At 33.1% G+C, this 21,443-nt stretch overlaps 1 protein-coding gene across 2 annotated transcripts in view; it reads left to right on the top strand.

The window, feature by feature from the left end:
* The window catches only part of ATRNL1 (attractin like 1), a 682,506-nt gene that overhangs the window by 124,325 nt on the left and 536,738 nt on the right, over positions 1 to 21,443 (top strand). For both annotated transcript variants that reach the window (XM_067709302.1, XM_067709301.1), the window contains exons 11-15: positions 7,777 to 7,861; positions 9,166 to 9,374; positions 10,406 to 10,524; positions 15,001 to 15,133; positions 19,017 to 19,198. In XM_067709302.1, the coding sequence (XP_067565403.1) occupies positions 7,777 to 7,861; positions 9,166 to 9,374; positions 10,406 to 10,524; positions 15,001 to 15,133; positions 19,017 to 19,198 (728 nt within the window). The remainder of the gene's footprint in view (positions 1 to 7,776; positions 7,862 to 9,165; positions 9,375 to 10,405; positions 10,525 to 15,000; positions 15,134 to 19,016; positions 19,199 to 21,443) is intronic.

The following is a 21,443-nucleotide window of genomic DNA, read 5'->3' as shown; positions in this document are numbered from 1 at the left end:
GCAGATGGCATGGCCTTTGGCAGGTGTGTAGGGTCTGCATTGGGATTATTTCACAGGGGCTTTCTATATATTCCACATGCTGCTTTTTCCAACAGTGACAGTACCACTTTCCTAGACTTTTAACCCCTGCTTTTAGTGTTTGCTATGACAATTCTGGAATTTAGACTGTATTTTTCCATGTTTCTAGGAGTCCTCTTTTTTTCCCCCAGCTTTATTGAGGTGTAATTGATAAAATTGTGAGATATTTAAAGTGTACATTCTGATGATTTGATATAAATATACATTGTGAAAGGATCCCCCCACATCTAGTTAATTAGCGCATCCATCATCACCTCATATATTTATCTTTTTTCTTTTTGGTGAAAACACGTTCTACTCAGCAAATTTCAGTTGTACAATATTGGGTTAGCAACTGTTGTCACCAAGTATACATTAGATCCTCACACCTTATTCATCTTATAGCTGTACCCTTTCCTCAACCTCTCCCTATTTCCCCCATACCTGGAAACCACTCTTCTACTCTGTGTTTCTATGAGTTTGACTTTGTTTTTTTTTTTAAGATTTCACATGTAAGTGATACCATTTATTATTTGTCTTTTTCTGTCTGGCTTATTTCTTTTAGCATAATACCCTCAAGCTCCATACATGTTGTCACGAACAGCAGGATTTCTTTCTTTCAAATGACTGAATAATATTCCATTGTATATACATACCACATCTTTATCCATTCATTTATTGCCGGACACTTAGGCTGTTTCTGTATCTTGGCTATTGTGAATAATGCTGCAATGAACATGGGAGTGCAGATATCTCTTTGATATCCTGTTTACATTTCCTTTGGGTATATACCCAGAAGTGGGATTGGTGGATCATATAGCAGTTCGATTTTTAGTTTTTTGAGGAACTTCCATATTGTTTTCCATAGTCGCTTTACCAATTTACATTCCCACTGACAGTGCACCCGGGTTCCCTTTTCTCCACATCTTCGCTAACACTTGCCATCTCTGGCCTTTTTGGTGATATCCATTCTGTGAGGTGTAAGGTGATGTCTCATTGTGGTTTCGATTTGCATTTCCCTGATGATTAGGGATGCTGAGTACCTTTTCATGTACATGTTGCCCATTTGTGTGTCTTCTTTGGAAAAATATCTCTTCAATTCCTCTACCTGTTTTTTAATCATATTGTTTGGGTATTTTTGCTATTGAGTTGTGTGATTTCTTTATATATTTTGGATAGTAACCCCATATCAGATATATGATTTACAAATATTTTCTCCCATTCAGTAGTAGGTTACTTTTTCATTTTGTTGATGGTTTCCTTTGCTGTGTATAGGAGTCATCTTAACAGTGAGTTCACACCATCTCCCAGGGTTCTTATAAGGGGATAAATCCTAAATCCTGCATCTTGGAGAGTGCTTTTTTTTTTTTTTTTTTGCGGTACGCAGGCCTCTCACTGTTGTGGCCTCTCCCGTTGTGGAGCACAGGCTCCGGACGCGCAGGCTCAGCGGCCATGGCTCACGGGCCTAGCCGCTCCACGGCATGTGGGATCTTCCCGGACTGGGGCACGAACCCGTGTCCCCTGCATCGGCAGGTGGACTCTCAACCACTGCGCCACCAGGGAAGCCCTTGGAGAGTGCTTTTATATAAATAAATAATTTTTTCCTAATCCAATGTAAGGTTCTGATGCTTTTGGTCAAACTCCCTTCGGAATCCAGAACCATGTGTATTCCCCCCAACTTCTGCCAGTATGTGCTATCTAGGTCTTACAGATCCTTTGAGACGTAGTCCCTTTCTTTTCTTAGCAGTCGCAGAATGTAACAGGCTGAGTTATGCTGAGCCAAGTTATAGACCCAATGGCCAATAGGGAAGGTGTGAGCAGATTCTGAACTAGGGTACAGGTGTTACTGGAGGAAGCTGCTGCACTGGGTTCAGAGCAAGGGTAGAGTACTGTCTCTCAGTAGAGTAGGGTAGACCACTTCTGCAGTCTCAGAAGATTCAGGAAAATTTGGAAATGCAAAGTTGGGGGAGATTTTCAGGGCATCAGCTCCGATGTTCCCATCCCATGTGTCAGGGTCTTATTCTTAACACTAGTAAAAGGTTATTTTTCACCTGTGATACATGTCTAGCGTTGGTGGGGAGGGCAGATTTGCTAACTGTTATCACTTAGGGACCAAGGCTAAATTGCATTTTCTTTCATTGGTAATTAAATGGTTCCATCCAGAAATGCAGTTATCACTTTAGCTTGCATTTCCTTGACTAAAACAAGTCATATTGTCACATCCAACTTCTAAGGAGTGTGGGAGTATCATTTTGCCTAGGCCTTAAGGACGACAACTGGACTATTTGTTGAGCAGCACCAAAATCTACCACAAATATTGTGTGTAATTACTTTTCAACGTTTAGTATAATTGAAGGTTATGTCCTGGAGATAGTAATAAAGCCTTCACCTCCTACAACCACATATATTAAAAGGCAAAGAACTTCTTGAAGTAGAATTGGGTTGTGTTATTATTTGTCTGAGTTAATTGCTCTTATGTATAATTTTTTTTTATTACTGTACTGTAATGCTTTTCTTCTGCAGGGACTTTTGTGCTTTTTAAAAAAACTGTATTATTGTGTTTTTATTTTCAAGAAGTTAATGTTTATATCAAAAAGGATATTTTGATGGTGTGGTGAGGCAGTATAACGTAAAGAAGTTAAGGAGATCTGGTTTTGATTTAACTTTACTATTTAATGACTTTAAGGAAGTTACCTAACTTCTAAAGACTCTTTTCCTTATTTAAAACATGGTGACAAAAATATTTACTCCTCAGAGTTGTTTTGAGAGTTAAATGTTGTATAGCACTGATAAGCAATTAGCATGTTTTTTTTTTTTTTTTTGTGGTACGCGGGCCTCTCACCGTTGTGGCCTCTCCCGTTGCGGAGCACAGGCTCCAGACGCGCAGGCTCAGCGGCCATGGCTTATGGGCCCAGCCGCTCCGTGGCATGTGGGATCTTCACGGACCAGGGCACGAACCCGTGTCCCCTGCATCGGCAGGCGGACTCTCAACCACTGCGCCACCAGGGAAGCCCAGCATTTTATTTTTATTAGGTAAAGGTCATGGCCGCCACTTTAGGAATCTTTACCCATTTAAAAAGACTATAAAAGGTTTAATTAATTCTTCAGTTAATTTTATATAATATTATAATAGTAATTAAAAATGTTTTTTAACTATTAGAAGCAACTATGTGCTTTTCAATTTTGGGCTTCCATAGCCCATAGATAGGGAGGAGGAGGCTTTTCTGTGATGAACCTTGTGGGATTATTTGCTTTTAAACTTTGCACATATATATCTTTAGTTAAAAACAAGTGGAATAAAAACAAACCACAGCAGTACAGAAGTCAAATGAGACACAAATTAGTGGATCAGGGATAAATGCTCAAAAAATGGTTCTGGGCAATTGGTATATGGAAATATACTGCGAAATATCTGGGAAATATTGTCTATGGGGAAAATTAAGTTAGATCCATGCAACAAATACAAAAATAACTTCCAACTTGATTGAAGATCAGAATAGTAAGAGCCAAACTGTACATCCTTTGAAGAAAGTTAGAGATTATCTTTACAATCTTCAGTTAAGAATAAAAAGCACAAATCACAAGGAAAACAATACATTTTTTTTAATAGATCTTTATTGGAGTGTAATTGCTTCACAACACTATGTTAGTTTCTGTTGCACAGCACAGCGAATCAGCCATGTGCATACACACGTCCCCATATCCTGTCCCTCTTGAGCTTCCCTCCCACCCTCCCTATCCCACCCCTCTAGGTCATCGCAAAGCACCGAGCCGTTCTCCCTGTGCTATGCTGCTTCTTCCCAGCAGCCAACTATTTTACATTCGGTAGTGTATGTATGTAGATGCTGCTCTCACTTTGTCCCAGCTTTTCCCTTCCACCCCATGTCCTCAAGTCCATTTTCTGTGTCTACCTCTTTATTCCTGCCCTGCAACTAGGTTCATCAGTACCATTTTTTTTTTTTTTTTAGATTCTGTATATATGCGTTAGCGTATGGTATTTGCTTTTCTCTTTCTGACTTACTTCACTCTGTGTGACAGACTCTAGGTCCATCCACCTCACTACAAATAACTCAATTTTGTTTCTTTTTATGGCTGAGTAATATTCCATTTTATATATGTGCCACATCTTCTTTATCCATTCATCTGTCAGTCATTTAGGTTGGTTCCACGTCCAGGCTATTGTAAATAGTGCTGCAATGAACATTGTGGTACATGTCTCTTTTTGAATTATGGTGGAAAACAATAAATTTGACCAAGTTAATGTACAGGCTTTTTTATGACTATATAGTTCTCCAAAGAAGATATACAAATATCCCAGTAAGGACATAAAAAGACGCCCAACATCACTAATCATTAGGGAATTGCAAATCAAAACCACAGTGAGATACCACTCACACCCATTAGGATGGCTGTTATCAAGAAATAGAAAACAACAAATGTTGACCAGGATGTAGAGAAATTGGAACCCTTGTGCACTGCTAGGGGGAATGTAAAATGGTGTGGCCACTATAGGACAGAGTATAGAGGTTCCTCAAAAAGTTAAACATAATTACCATATGATCCAGCAATTCTACTCCTGGGTATACACACAAGAGAATTGAAATCGGGGCAGGAACAGATATCTGTACACGCATGTTCCTAGCAGCATTATTCACAGTAGCCAAAACCTGGAAACAACCTACATATCCATATATGGATGAATGGATAAAGAAAATGTCGTACATACATACAATGGAAATTCTTCAGGGTTTAAAAAGGAAGGAAATTCTGACACATGCTACAGCACAGATGAACTTTGAATACATGCTTAGGGAAATAAGCCAGTCACAAAAGGACAAAACTGTATGAATTCATTCATTTGAGGTGCTTAGAATAGTCAAATTTATAGACAACAAAGTAGAGTAGTGGTTACCATGGGCTGGGGAGAGAAGGGAATGGGTGGTTATTATTTAATGGGTACAGAGTTTTAGTTTTGCAAGATGAAGAAAACCCTGGAGATGGGTGGTGATGATGGTGCACAACAATGCAAATGTACTTAATGTCACTGAACTGTTCACTTAAAAATGGTTAAAAAACCAAAAAAAAAAAAAAAACTCAGTAGGTTGAACAGAATAAGCAAGGTGGAGAAGAATCCATAGTTTGATACCATTTATATTGTTTTATAACCTACGAAAATACTAAATATACTAGATCTAGATCTAGATCATAGATACGGGAACATTGATAAACCAATATAGGATAGTGGTTGTGTCCAAAGACAGAAGACATAAAGCAGTTGAATTTGAGAGGGAGCCTCAATCATATCTGTAATATTTTCTTTCTTTAGAAAATCTACAGTAAACATGGTAAAATATTGGGTTTGACAGATCTGGGTAGTGGTATATAGGTGTTTATAATACCATTCTTTAGACTATTCTGTGTGCTGAAAGATTTTTCTTTTTCCCTAAAGAGAGTATAGAGTTACAAGAAATCTTCAAAAGGCCTAATTTTTAGTAAATGCTGGCCTTTATTCTCTCAGCTCTTTTTCCTGACTCACTTCTTAGATGGGTTTTCTGAGCATTTTCCCTGGTTCTCATTTTGGAAATCTGCTTTTCTTCCCTCCTTCTGCTGATTTGTTCTGGACGCTGGGCCGAATTACTTATTCTTTTGTCCTAGATAGGCTCAGATTATTGGGTCACTTTCTTTTCTGGATTCCAGATGTCCCAAAGATGACCTTGAAGATGATTCTTCTTTGGAGATTTTTATAATAAACTGGTTTCTGGAAGTCCTAATTTCTGGAAGTCCTACTCTTTGATCTGACTCTTTTCTGTTTCATTTCTTTGACGCACATTCAGGTTTCTAATTCTGTTGCTGGAATACTGTATTTAACACACAATTTATGAATCAGTGGCCATGTGGGGTGTGTGTGTGTGTGTGTGTGTGTGTGTGTGTGTGTTGGGTTTTGGTGGAATGATTAAAATCTGTCTGCCCTAACTCATTATCTATCTCTAACATTTTCATCTCTTTCTTGTCAAAGTCTGTACCTTTTACAGGTCACCCCTTCTCTCCAAATGGGAATTATCTTTCAGAATCCATTCAATATACTTTTATAACATCAGACATTCATAAACATAATTTATAGAAAAACAAAGGTAATCTAATGGGCCTTAAGGACATTGCTTAACTTCTCCTAGGTCTCCTTTTTCATTTCTGGCATATGGTGATACCTGCTCAATCAATCTCACTGGATTCTTATACAGACTATTTTAAGTTATATAGATGAAAGCACTTTGGAAGTTTTATATTACTGCATGCATATAAATGTACACTTAAGAAACGTACATTTCTTAAGTGAACTCTAACGCATAAAATTGGTAGACTATGAATATTATGTGTAAGCCTTTATAATAGTAGTTCTCAAAATGTGATCTTCAGAGCCTTGGCTCCTGGAATGTTCATAGGTGTTATGGGAAAAGTGCTTCTATGGATAAAACATTGGGAAAACACTGGGTTTAGTAAAGTTAGGCTTCTATGCTTTTGTACTCTCTCTTTTGAGAGTAGTTAATAGGTTCATGTACTTTGTGAACTGTAGAGAGAGATTATATCAACTAAGGAATACCCCTTTTGGGGCAGATTTGTGAACCTCAGAATACACTGAGAGAGTGGGAGATATAATTCAAGATATATTTTATTGCTCTCAGTCTTCCAGGTTAATGTTCTAAACTATGGTTTTCGTTTTTGTGATTCCTTTGATCTTTACTAGTAATAATATTGAATTAAAGCCAAATTTATTATTTCATTTCTAGTGTAATAGGCATGATTGCTTATATAAGAAAACAAGTAATTCATTACAACTAATTGTATTTGAGATTATTTTCTTGTTTCAAAAGGGCTTCTAAGTTACCAAAAAATGAAATAAATTTGTTTTAAACCTTATTACATCTATGTGCTTGTATTAAATACCAAGGCCTGCTCTTAGATATGCCATGTCTAAGAGGATAAAATCTAAAACACTGTCCTGAGAACGTTTCTAGTCACTGAATACTGAATTATTTGACATCTCAAAATCTCTATTAATATATGTGTCAATTCTGAGGCTATATTTAAATGATAAACAGTTTTCTTTAATCATTTTTCTTTCCATAGTCTTTATGTAGCTCATGAATTATTTAGGTTTCTTTTTTTCATTTTTTTCTATTTTTTGCAACTAAAGCTCTTCTCCTTTACATAAAATGAAAACTATTCCTTTGAAATATCGAATCATTAAACTGATTTAAATATTTTATTTTGATGATTCCATTTTTAGGCATTCTTTCATTGAGTATTATATATTCCATTTAATTTTGCATGCATGCATGTAAAATTTGATTTAGTGATTTAACTTTCTGATGGGTTTGCCCAGTATTGACATTAATGAATTTTACTATATGATTCTTGGTTTATTTAATAAAATATATCATTGAAATTATCCTCCAATGTAAAGTTCATCTAATTTTTTCCTTTGATTTCCTTTATTCTCATACATGTAAAATTATTTGTGATAATTTTAGGCAGAAGTTATTTTTATCTAAGGAATAATGCTAGTTGAGTAATGATACTAAATTGTAGGTCATGGAAAATTAATGAAAGGCTTCCTAATTTTAAGTATTGTATCTTTATTTGGCCAATGATTATTTTATAGTATTTGTCTTAAATAGTTCTTTTTTTTCACTTTTTGTTTTGCTGTTTTCATTTTCCTAGCTTGTGATGAATGGAAAATATTACCGAAACCAAACCTTCATAGAGATGTCAACAGATTTGGACACTCTGCAGTTGTCATTAATGGGTAAAAGAAGCACATTTATCAGTTATACTACCCACAAATTTTGTTATTCTTTAAAAAAATTATTGTTTGTACTTAATGGATTGGATTTTCTATATCCCTGTAATACCGTGGAATGAATTTTGCTTCATTAACCATATCCTTCATCTCTTTTTTGTTTAAATTTATTTAAGGAGCGGGGGAGTATCAAAGGAAAGGTGCTGAGATAGAACTTCAGATACTCTTTTAAAAAGTCATCCTGCCTTCTTTCCTTTTTCCAGAGATCAGGTCATGAATGACTTCCTTAAAAAAGATCAGTCTGAAGTGATAGAAAGGCTAGCCACATATTTCTTCTGAGGAGAGCAAGGGAAGTGAGAAGAATTAGATTCTCATTTTGGTTCTGTCATAACTGAATGTGTGACTTTTGACAAATCTCTTAACCTCTCTGGCCTTGAAGACTGTTCTATCCACTGGGAATTTGGACTGGATGATCATTAAGTTACCTTCATCCTTTAAGTTATTACGATTTTGCTATTTCTATAGCACAAGTTCGTTAATGTGGACTTGTGACAGTAAACAATATGCTAGATCATTCATTAGCTTAAACTTTGTAATTCATGACATTTTTCATAAGTTCATTTTATTACTACCTTATTCTAATTATGTAAAAATTCTCCAATATAATACTAAAAGTAGTCAGAACTTAATCACAATGAAGCTGTGTAACTGATATCAGTTAGCTTTTGAAACTGAAATAAATGAAATTCAGAGTGTAAACATAAAACCTCTAGGCTTCTCTGTTGAAAACTGCATTTGGTTGATTTTTATTTTACTTTTTTTAAATAATAAAAGATATTCTTGAAGCATTTTCTGATCTTTTCCATTTATTGTGTTAATAATATTTTTAGAAACAAAAATTAGGCTGTTTTGAGGGCATGTCAAATTTTTTGGCATTGGTAGTATTAATTAATTGAGTAATCATCTGGGCTTTTCAAATTGAAACTTTGAAAATCTTTTTGATAATTTTACTCTTGGTCTTTTTATTTTACAAGAGGATAGTAAAACACTATATGAAGAACTCTATATCTAATTTCTAAATTCTTTGTATTCAAAAATTGTAATTCTATATAGCAATTCTAAAGTATATCTTATTGTCTAAAGTGTATCTTATTATAGTATATACAGCTACTATATATTTCTAAAAAATTGTTTCCTAACTAGATAAGATAATGTAAAATGTGTATTTAAATTTATTTTTAAAACTAACACATTAGACAGAGACTTTTCTTAATATTGTTCCTTTAAGATTCTTATTTTGTCTCTAATAGGTCCATGTATATATTTGGAGGATTTTCTAGTGTACTCCTTAATGATATACTTGTATACAAGCCTCCAAATTGCAAGGCTTTCAGAGATGAAGAACTTTGTAAAAATGCTGGTCCAGGGATAAAATGTATTTGGAATAAAAATCACTGTGAATCTTGGGAGTCTGGGAATACTAATAATATTCTTAGAGCAAAGTGCCCTCTGAAAACAGGTAAACATTTTTTTTCTTTCTTATATTTGGAACAAAGTTTCTTTATTTGGCTAGAAATGGAAATGCATTCTGCTTGTAAGAATTACCTTAGTAGCTTTCAGAAATTAAAAATTCATAATTCTCTAATTAGGAATTCTAATGTTTGAATTTAGCAGTGATTAGTAATTTAATATCTTTATTAGCTATTTTTAGTTTTCTTTTTTGAATTCTGTATGTAATATTTATATATCAATTTGTATATGTAACATGGCCATATATATGAATTATTTTCATATGTAAGTAAAAAATGCTTTCAAATACACCCTGTCTAAGATATACTGTATGCTTCAAAGAAAACAAAAGAAGTAATTTATTCTGCATTTGGTAGTTTTTTTCTTTCTGAATTATTGCCAAGGCAGACCATAAAGTTAAAAATTTTCTAGAATTTTGATGAGTTTTGTTATAATTTAATATTTCTTATAAAATATTGAATAAATAAATCAAACTTATGAATAATTACTAATAAGTATTTATTTATGAGGAATGATTTGGATAAAAATTGTTCAATTTTCTTTAAATGAGTGGGGCTCTTATACATTTTTGGTGCTACAATTAACAAATCAAGTTTTGCTAATCTATAATAAGTCATGTCTCTAAATATCTTTATGAAGAATAATAAGCAATGAGTATTTGTTATAATGTTTTCTTTTAGATATATAGTAATACATTTTGTTTAGTAAAATACCTCTAAATCTTTTTCTCCCTCCATAATGTGTAAATTTTAATTAATTACTTATTTTAATGTGTAAATTTTAAATGGCTGTAGGATCCTGGTAGACTGAATAAAGATGAGTCTAGGAGGTATCTAAATCCCTTTAAATATAATTAAATTACAAAATTGAGTTCATGTTGAAGAATTTATTTTGATATTGATGGTTATATTTATGGTTTAAAAATGTCTTAGTGATTCTTAACAGATGTTAAAAATATGTGAATTAAGACGTTTGACATTTTCTTTTTCATCCTGATATGTTCTCTCATTTGTATCACAGCTGCTTCTGATGACAGATGTTACAGATATGCAGATTGTGCCAGCTGTACTGCCAATACAAATGGGTGCCAGTGGTGCGATGACAAGAAATGCATTTCATCAAACAGTAACTGCAGTATGGTTAGTATTTATGGGTAAATGATGTTGTAGCTAACATGCTACTTCATAATCGTTAGCTTACCATTTAGTACCACTGTACAAAATAGCACTTTCCTTATCAAGATATTTAGAAGGGGGAAGGGTGAAATAGGGGTATGAGATTAAGAGATACAAACTACTATGTATAAAATTGATAAGCAACAAGGATATATTGTCCAGCGCAGGGAGTTATAGCCATTGTTTTGTAAGAATGTTAAATGGAGTATATAATCTTTAATAATGTTGAATCACTATGTTGCACACCTGAAGCTAATTCAATGTGGTAAACCAACTATACTTCAAAAAAAAAAAAAAAGACATTTAGAAAGTATGTAGGAAATCACCTACTTCCTGGTATGTTGTAAATTCAGCTTGTAGCTCCTTGCTCATATTTGTCAGTCTAGATTCCATTTTGAATCTGGAAACTTTTACTTCTTTTCATAAATAAGGTTGGGAAAATCCTTTCAAAAATTGTTTTTAAGAAAAGACTGTAGCTATAAACATTGTCTTCTGTGCTGATGAAAATAGGATTATATAAGGATTATATTATATAAGTCATATCCGTGAGATTCTTGTCAGACATGCATGAACAGTGGTGTGGTTTAGGTTTTGTTTATACACTTTGTGTGCGAGTTTAATCTGAAGTATTGACAGTGGTAGTTTTCCTTTTATCTGTCTTTAGATCTCTGGTTCTCTGAGGCAATATTGTCCCCCAGAGGGACATTTGGCAATGCGTATTTTTTGGGTTGTCACAACTGTGGGGCTGCTACTGGCATCTACTATGGAGAAAGCCAGGGATGCTGCTAAACATCCTACAATGAATGAACAGCCCTCCCACAAAAAATAATTGTCTGGCTCAAAATTTCACTAGTGATGAGGCTGAGAACCCTATTATAGATAAGAGTATTGAAAAAATAATAAAATTAGTATTGATGATAGATTAAAATGGATTAAGAGCAGCAAAAATTAACCTTTTAAGTGGGTAGCATCAAAATGTCCCATATGTTTTTAGAGGATGTCAACAAGTTGAAGGAAAAAAAATTTTAAAGTATTAACAATTATGTTTAGTAGGGTTAAAGATTCTCTTATTGGAGTATAGCTTAAATAACTAAATAGTGTGCAGACAGATTTTCAACTAAATACATATTATTTTTTATTTTTCTGAATTTTTATTAATCAAGAAAACTATCCACTTGTTTTTCAAGATACCAGGCAGAAGTAAAAGGTAAAGAAAAGGGAATTTGAAAACTAAGTAATAAGTTTTTATTTTATCATCTAAAATTTTTCTTTAGTAACCAGTCATATTTCAAAATACTTAGTTGTATGATTCTATTCTAAAATAATATTTAAAACTTAAAATGAAAGAAAATATTGAATTATTGACTAATCAGATTGAACCCTTTTGTTTTCATACATACTGTGTTGGTGTATACTTTTCAGTGATATGAATTGCTGTAATGATAATAGATACCTCAATTTTATTTGAGTTTTAATGTTAATATGACATGACTCACTTTGAAAATTTGAATTATTTTTTATACTTGCATAATATTCATGTAATGGGAGTTACATTAGTGAATAATGTGGAAGTAGGAGGTAAGTAAAATAAAATATAGGAATAAGGGACTAAAATGGAGAACGTTATTAGATAAAAATTGCAAGCAGATTTTACTTAAAAATTTGTTCGGTAACTGAGTTAATTTGTGTTTAGACATTTACACTATATGAAAATACACATATCTCAAAAATTGTATTATGCAAATTGTTATCAAGTGTTCATTTTTAAAAGTGGCCTTTTGCTTTAGAGTTATTTTTGATAATGATGTGTTAACAAGGAAAGTACTGGGTGAGATAGTATAAGTGAGCAGATGGTACTCACTTGTAATTTAGACTTTGATATAATATGTCTTTTGGACGGTTTTATCAGAATGTCTGATGATTAAGCTAAACCAAATGCTAATGGATACAGAAAGGTCTATGAGATTTTAGTGTAAATGATGTCCACTGAGATTCTATTTCATTATTTAGTCATAGTTACTGCAAGTTGCATATTTTGTGCTCTAATAGCTCCAATAACCTTACTTCTTACAGATTTTCATTTTAAATTTACATCTAAATATAGTAGGATGAAGATGAGTAGAGTAATGGTTATGCTTCACAGTCTGTTTACTAATGTGCATCTGGTTCATTAGGCCAAAAAATGCCAGCCATGTTTCAAAGTAACAGTCAGCTTTCTTCCATCATTGAATAAATTGGCCCTGTGTGTGACTGAAATATAATTTCATCTTTTGTACTGTTTCAGTATCAATAAATGATTATACTGTTCTTTTTTTTTTTTAAATAAATTTATTTTTGGCTGCAGTGGGTCTTCGTTGCTGTGCGCGGGCTTTCTCTAGTTGCGGCGAGCAGTGGCTACTCTTTGTTGCGCTGTGTGTGCTTCTCATTGCAGTGGCTTCTCTTGTTGCAGAGCACGGGCTCTGGGTGCACGGGCTTCAGTAGTTGTGGCATGCAGGCTTATTAGTTGTGGCTCACGGGCTAAGAGCGCAGGCTCGGTAGTTGTGATGCACGGGCTTAGTCGCTCCGTGGCATGTGGGATCTTCTGGACCAGGGCTTGAACCTGTGTCCCCTGCATTGGCAGGCGTATTCTTAACCACTATGTCACCAGGGAAGTCCCAATTATACCGTTCTTAATGAAGAGCAGTTGAGTTATTTGGATGGTGACTCTGATGTTACCATTGTTATTCTAAAGATTGGCATTAAGCTGTTATTCTTTCTCTTATTCTAACATGTTGTTAGCCATTCTCTTGTCTTTTTTATAGGTTATTTTATTTATCAGATGATTCAAGTAAATTTATTTTTAGTTAACAGATGTTTGGAACTATAATAATTGTATATAATAATACTAAGATTTATATACTATATGAGAACAAAAAGCTATGAATCAGAAAAACAACATTAAGAAAATTTATATGTTCTTAATGAAAACGTGATGGTTGAATAAGAGTTGCAATGTAGTTTGGGTTTTAAAAAAATATTTCTTCTGCGATTATTTTAGGATGAGTAAGATAAACATTAGTATCTATGTACTTTTTTTCTTTTTTCTTTTTTTTTTTTTTTGCGGTGTGCGGGCCTCTCACTGTTGTGGCCTCTCCGGTTGTGGAGCACAGGCTCCGGACGCGCAGGCTCAGCGGCCATGGCTCACGGGCCCAGCCGCTCCGCGGCATGTGGGATCTTCCCAGACCAGGGCACGAACCCGTGTCCCCTGCATTGGCAGGCGGACTCTCAACCACTGCGCCACCAGGGAAGTCCCTATCTATGTACTTTTAATCTGTGACCTTATAGTATATGCAATTTGCTCTAAAGAAATTAACATCTTTGAAATGGAGGTGACCGCAATGTATTTTATGTTGGAAAGTATAGTAGTTTATAAATAAATATTTGATGGGTGACATTTTAAAGTATATATCTAAGAGGATAAAAATTGCTTCAACCATTTTTATATATGGGCGAGTTATAAGCAAATTTTAACTGTTAAGTTTTTTGGTTGAAGAAAACTATTTAACACCCTTACATGAGAAAGCCTGAGGTAAGTATGTCTGCCTACTGAAATAAAAGGGGCCTCAGGGTGCAGCATGTGTTTTTTCCTTTTTGTTTTTTTCTCAAAAAAGAGTAACAGGAAGAGTTGAGCCCAAAATTTTAGAATTTGATTTTCATTATCATAGATGCTAAAAATATTATGTGAAATATTGAAACTTGGTATGTGCAGGGAACTCACACCACAGTTTCTATGTTGCCTTTTTTTTCTTTTTTAACCTTTAACCTCTTAGAGCTGGAATTAGTTGAAATATGATAGTTGTATAATAGGACTGATCAAAATGTAACTTTTGCAGGTTATTTTCAACCTCCATTATGGAAATGTGACAGATACATACAGGAGAAACATCAATTAACCAAAACCATTATTTAATGTCTGTGAAAGTAAAATTAGTTTGAGTTATTGAGAAAATAATTTGTCTTTTTAGATTTTATTGGATTTTGATAAAACATCTCTTTAAGTTTTTCTACTCATCATTTCTACTTCATTCCCAAGGATCTGTATGATAGTTTTATTATGACTAGAATTCTTTCATGTGATCATTGAAAGAAATGACTTTGTGCATTGGCTTTATTTATTGAATTGGAAACCTGTTATCAGATTCAATAGAATAGGTTTTCATTACATGGTTTCTGTTTCAAATTGTGTAATTTGCACGTTTTTCCAGTAAGCACACATTCTAATTCGAAGAACTTTGTTTAAATAAAGAAATGAGTAAGAGAAATTCTGATTCAGTGCAATTGGATTTGGTGTTAGAAATCTGTATTGTAAAGCTCACCAGGTGACTTATATGTACACTGAAGTTTAAGAGTCATTGCTGTACAAAGGTGAAAAATAACATGCTTTATCTTTTAATTTTCTAGTCTGTGAAAAACTATACCAAATGTCATGTGAGAAATGAGCAGATTTGTAACAAACTTACCAGCTGTAAAAGCTGTTCACTAAACTTGAATTGCCAGTGGGATCAGAGACAACAGGAGTGCCAGGCTTTACCAGGTAAAGATTTCAATTTGGTAAATGAGTTTTATAGTCCACAGATGAATGCCATTATAGTAAAGAACGTTTAGTAAGAACATTCCATTTTCTAAAATTAAATCAGTAGCAAATAAACAATAATATTGGAGTAATGATAGCAGTGTTTCTACAAGAAAAGTTTGTATGTTCATTTCTAATTCTTTTAAGATGTTCAAGGTTTCTTGTATTTATTATGCTATTGACTTGATCAGAATACTGTTCAATTAAAAAATTATGTCTTAAAAACATAGAAAATAAAAAGTATTTAGTATCCAGATCTAGCAATGTTAACATTTTAGCACATTGGATTTTATTTTTTAAGTGCCCTTTATTTTTTAAATTTCAGGAACTGTTTTTTACTGACTGCTTTTTTGTTACAAATTGAAACATTTCTAGTAATTGTTATATGATTTAATGAGAATCTAAGTTCTGCAAACCAGAGCAAAACTCATTTTATTTATTTTTTTAAAAATAATTAATTAATTAATTAGGTTGTGCCAGTGCCAGGTCTTAGTTGTGGCAGGCAGGCTCCTTAATTGTGTCTCACCAGCTCCTTAGTTGCAGCATGTGTACTCCTTAGTTGCGGCTTGCCAGCTCCTTAGTTGTGGTATGTGAACTCTTAGTTGTGGCATGCATATGGGATCTAGTTTCCGGGCCCCCTGCATTGGAAGTGTGGGGTCTTAACAACTGTGCCACCAGGGAAGTCCCAAAACTCATTAAAAAGAAATTTCAATTTAATTTTTATAGCTAACACTCTTCTTAGTGGACCCTAAGTACTCTTTCTTTCAAATATGAAAGAGAAAAGCAGAAAATTGAAAACGTGTATAGATATTTAACCAGTTCCATTTTCTTATTATACAGATAAGCTGAGACACACTAGCTATGTGACTTGCTTCAAGGTGCCTGACTTGTAAATGGCAGAGGGGACTAATAACTGGGAGTTCTATTTCTGTTCAGTTTTTTGCCTGTTTCTATATCATGATTTTTTTTTTAAATTCTTTCATAGAAAAATTTTCTGAACCTATGTAGTTCTAGAAAGTGTTGGAAAATTCCATCACAGGATTTAAGTCTTTCTTATATAAGTTCATGTGAGAAAATAAAAATTAGATTGCCTTTAAAAGTACGATTGAGGTTTTGGAATTTTCTCTATGTGCTGACTTTTGAAGCTTTTAAATAGTGATATATGCATGTGTGTTCACTTTGAGTAAATTAGAGAATATTAATGCAGTAGGCAGGATTTGAGAAGCATTAGTGATATGACACTAAACTTGAAAGTAATGATTTCTAAGTGTTAAAATCTAAAAATAACATGTAGATCAGAAAAAATACTTATAAAGTCTCTTTAAAAAGACAAAGAAAATGCTAGACTAAAATAAGATTTGACTGAAGGAATATATATGTTTAAAGGAATATTACTCAATAAGAAGGGAATTAGATTACCAGTGGAAATTTGGAAAAATAATAGTGAAGTTTTATTTGGTAGTACCCATCTATTCATTGCTTGGGAAAATATTTTGGTTTGGTATAAGGGTTCTACTTGACCAGGCTATTATTTTGGAGAATAATAAATAGAATAAAATATTTTATTATGTACTAACTTACCTTGTCCTGTGTTCATATTTACTAAGAACCAGCTTGGTATATATATAGTTTGGTTTCCATTCAGCTTGTCTCAAGGAAGTGAATGCTCTAAATGGAGGGCCCAGTCTGTATAGTAGTTGCACTTTTCCATGAAAGTTTGTGAATTGCATTTTTCCCATTGATCTCATATAAAATTGGCAATTTGAATTTGTCTAACTAAACTTATTGAAAAAATTAACTGCTATCCTTTTAACTCTAAAGCTGAGTTAATGCTCAATTAGGAAGCCTAAAACATCAAAACATTTGGGTCAGTGCTATAATTTAGTTTAGCTTCAAAGGCCCATGCGTTGTTTGCATTTGTATGATTTATCAACCAGGTATTTTTGATCTTATAAAAAAAAAGCGACAGGCAAAACTAATGCAAATCCTTCCTTGATTTAGTAAGGAAAGAAACAGCCGAAATTTAACCAAAACTTTTGCACTCTTTCCTTAAAGTGATTTGGTACTTTAGATTTCAGAAGACAAGGAAGATTGCTATATGTGTAGCCCGAAAATGAAAACAGACATGTTTGAAAGTCTTATTAAATGACTCCAGTTTATTGAGGGGTTACTGTGTTCCAAGCACCGTGTGTTATTCTCATTACCTAGTTTAACAGGACAGCAGTTATTAAAGAACCAGAGTACCCTGTAATACTAAGATATTATTTGCTTTTGTGATTCTCATTCTGTTATAGGTTTGCTATGTAAATAGTTTTCCAAAGGCTACATAATACATGATTCCAATAGATTGAATGTAGATGCAGATACGAGAATACAGTTATATTAAACCAATACTAAAGAGATTTGCAAAAATATTTATAAAACAATGCCACACTTTTCACTATTTTGGTTTTTGGAGACTATAATTAAAAAATTAAATATGCTATTTATTTTAAGTTGTTATATTTTTCCCCAACATTTTATTATGAAAAATTTCAAACATAGAAAAACTGAAAAAATTGTAGAGAGGATACCCAATACCCTCACCCTAGATTCTATGATACACGTTTTCCTCTGCTTTATTCCTGATCTCTCTGCCTATCCATGCCCTATTTATTTATCAACCCATGTCAATTTTTTGATGCCAGGGACCTGATTTGAACTGCTCCTAAGGAGAAAATTTGATGGTACATCTTCTTCAAGCCTATAATAGCATAAAGGGACAAGACATCCCAGAAATTGGAGAAGTGTGTTTGTAATAAAAATTTAAATTATAATTTTAAATGAATAAGTATATTTTTAAAAGATCAGTTTTTATTTTTAATATGATCAAACCCAATAGATATAAAATGCATAAGAGAAAAAATATGTGGAGTTCTCAATAATTTTTAAGAGTTAAAGGGGTCTTGAGACCAGAATATTTGAGAATTGCTGCTTTATAATAATTCCATAAAGATTGTATTAATGCATCCAAGGCTGAAAGGGCAAGAGGCACTGATATATTTAGTGATGTGGAAACTAAAATGTAGTGAAACTTCATAGATCGGTGTGTTAATAAAACACTGCAATGTTAATTAATGCACACTAGAGCATAACTTTATATTGTATTTATAAATCCATGTTTAGAAAATAGGCACTGTTTTAAGTTCAATTTGGACCCTAAGGATAAACCACTGTTACTGAATGGTATGTTTAAACTTTCGAAAGAGCTGAATGACTGTGTAAAAATAAATACTAGAAAGCAAAGCTTATAGCTTCTTTACTAAACGTAAATGAAATGAGACTTCTCGCCCCACAGTTATAATTAAAGAATCAAAGAACCCAGCTTATATCAAAATCGTACACCTGGGCTATGGAAATTAGATTTAGAGGACAATTAGCTACACTTGTAGGATAACTTTGAAATTGCTTTTGTTATGTGCTGGTTATTTTTCTATTAAAGTGATCTTGTATTATATAAATTGCACTTTGGGACATAAGTGCAGTAGTGATTTTACTTGCTGAGAAACCATATGCCAGTACACTAGGTTTACACAGAAAACCTAAGAGTCAACACATTTTAACAGATGTTATAGAGCCGTAGCTTTTCTTATGTTTAAGAATTAAAGAAAAAATTAGGATCTTCTTGTTCTTCATCAAACTATTAGACACATTTAGTTTGGTATGTTATAGTGATATATTTAAATTTTTATTGTTAAAATTATTTAAACAAATACCGAAGTTGTATTTAGAATTCTAAAATAATTGAAAAATACACATGCTTTTTGGTAATCTAAAAATAAGATATAATTTTTTTTTTGACTAGCTCATCTTTGTGGAGAAGGATGGAATCATATCGGGGATGCTTGTCTTAGAATTAATTCCAGTAGAGAAAACTATGACAATGCAAAACTTTATTGCTATAATCTTAGTGGAAATCTTGCTTCATTAACAACCTCGAAAGAAGTAGAATTTGTACTGGATGAAATACAGAAGTATACGCAACAGGTAACAACTATACTTGTTTTTATTATGGAAATATGCTGATAATCCTGTAACCATTGGCAATGGTTCATTCAGCCTCTTTTTGTTTTTTAATACATTTATTTTACTAAATCGTCGAAGTAAAAGTGTAGAACTGATTTCTTTGGTAATAAAGTTTTCTAAATTACTCATCTCATGTTTTGCTCAGTAAACCATTGCATTATCTTACCAAGAAGACATCTCATATGAATAAATATACTTTAAATATACTTTAAAACTTGTGCATATAATTTAAGAATTTGTTTTGTAGTGTAATAATTTTGGGATGTCCCTTATAATTAGAACACTAGACCAACACATTGGCTATATTTGTATATATGTATCTTTGTGTGTGTGTTCTGTGGGTTAAATTTTTGAATTATACTATTTTCCTAGGTATAGATTTGCTTGAAATAATATACAAATAGTTAACAGGACTTAAACTGATTTTTAAAGTACATGGGAGATTTGGAACATACAGCATTTGGGAACAGTTTGAATTTCCTAGAGAGTTGGTCCATAGAAAATGGAATATTTCCTTGGAAATAATGTCAAATATCATTTTATAAGAAATTTTTAATAGGAACTCACAGTATTTTCTGTTCTTGGGATGTTAAAATACAGTCAACTCTTAAGAACATATTAAGTTGGAGATTTGGAAATAATTTACTAAATATTGTTTTGAAATATCTTATTTAGATACTTACTTGAAATGTCTTGAGGACATTTTTAAAAATTGAGGTATATTTGATGTGTTGTTTCAGGTAGACAACATAATGATTTGATATTTGTAATATTGTGATATATATTGTTTTTGGATTTTTTTTTTAGGTTCCACATGTAAGTGAGATCATTTTCTTTCTCTCTCTGACTCATTTCACTTAGCATAATGCTCTCAAGAGCCATCCGTGTTGTTGCAAATGGCAAGATTTCAGTACCCTGTGATCTCACTTCTGTGTTGAATTTAAAACAAAGAAACAGGAATACACATGAAAAAACAAAAAACCAAGCTCAAAGATACAAAGAACAGATTGGTAGTTGTCAGAGGCAAGGGTGGAGGGTGGGCAAAATGGGTGAAGGGGGTCAAAAGGTACAGACTTACAGTTATAAAATAAGCCATGGGGCTGCAATTCATGGCATGGTGACTATAGGTAATAATACTGTATTATGTATTTGAAACGTGCTAGGAGAGTGGATCTGAAAAATCCTCATCACAAGAAAACTGTGTATGGTGACAGATGTTAAGTAGACTTATGTGGTGATCATTCCACAATATATACAAATACTGAATCATTATTTTGTATACCTGAAAATAATATAATGTTATATGTCAATTATACGTCAGTTAAAGAAAAGAAAAAATATAGTCAACTCTTAAGTTGTAGGAGATTTAGAAATAATTTACTAAATCTAATTTAAAATAACTTATTTAGTTCATATACATACTTGAAATATACTAAGATAATATAAACTGTCATAGCATCATTGAAGATTTTTGTATTTTGTGTCAAAATAAAATTAGAGCTCAGTATAGATCAGGTAAGTGATAAAGCTAAACAATAATAAATACCTCAGATCTGAGGTGTGTACAAGATTTGGCCAATGTTTAAGATACACACACACACACACACACACACACACACACACAGACACCCTGTGGTAAATAATCCACAAAGTGACATGATTTCTATACAAATAATGGAGATATGGCTATAATTCAACTATTTCTTTGAAAACTATGTTAGATCTCAATGACTTTTTTTGACCTTAGGTTATGGCTTTTATTGGACAAGGGTCTGTTGGTGCTACAGAACTCCACTCTGCAGTGCAGTGGATATGGTTTTGGCTTGAAAACTTTTCAGAGCAAAGATTACCAATTGCTTGCTATTGAAACAGTTAAGTAATACTTCCTTGGTATAGCTGATTTTTAAGCAGCATTGAGGACAGCGTATCAAAATGATGGAGAGCATGCAGTGTGGACATACTGCTTACCTCCACAGCTTAGTAGCAAGTTAGCCTCCCCAGTTTATGTTCCTCATCTGTAAACTGGGATATAGTAATCATAGCTACCTTATATGTTTATTGTGGGAAATAAATGAGGTATTGTATGTGAAGAGCATAGATACATTTTATTTCTTAGTGTTTACTAAAGTTATCATTATTATTGTTTGCGTTTTAAAGATTATTTTTGTATGTCTGTTTCCACTACTGCTGTAACTACTATTTCCAA

Source organism: Pseudorca crassidens, chromosome 16 (genome assembly GCF_039906515.1).
Source record: "Pseudorca crassidens isolate mPseCra1 chromosome 16, mPseCra1.hap1, whole genome shotgun sequence".
Lineage (NCBI taxonomy): Eukaryota > Metazoa > Chordata > Mammalia > Artiodactyla > Delphinidae > Pseudorca > Pseudorca crassidens.
This window is presented reverse-complemented; position numbering and strand designations above follow the sequence as displayed.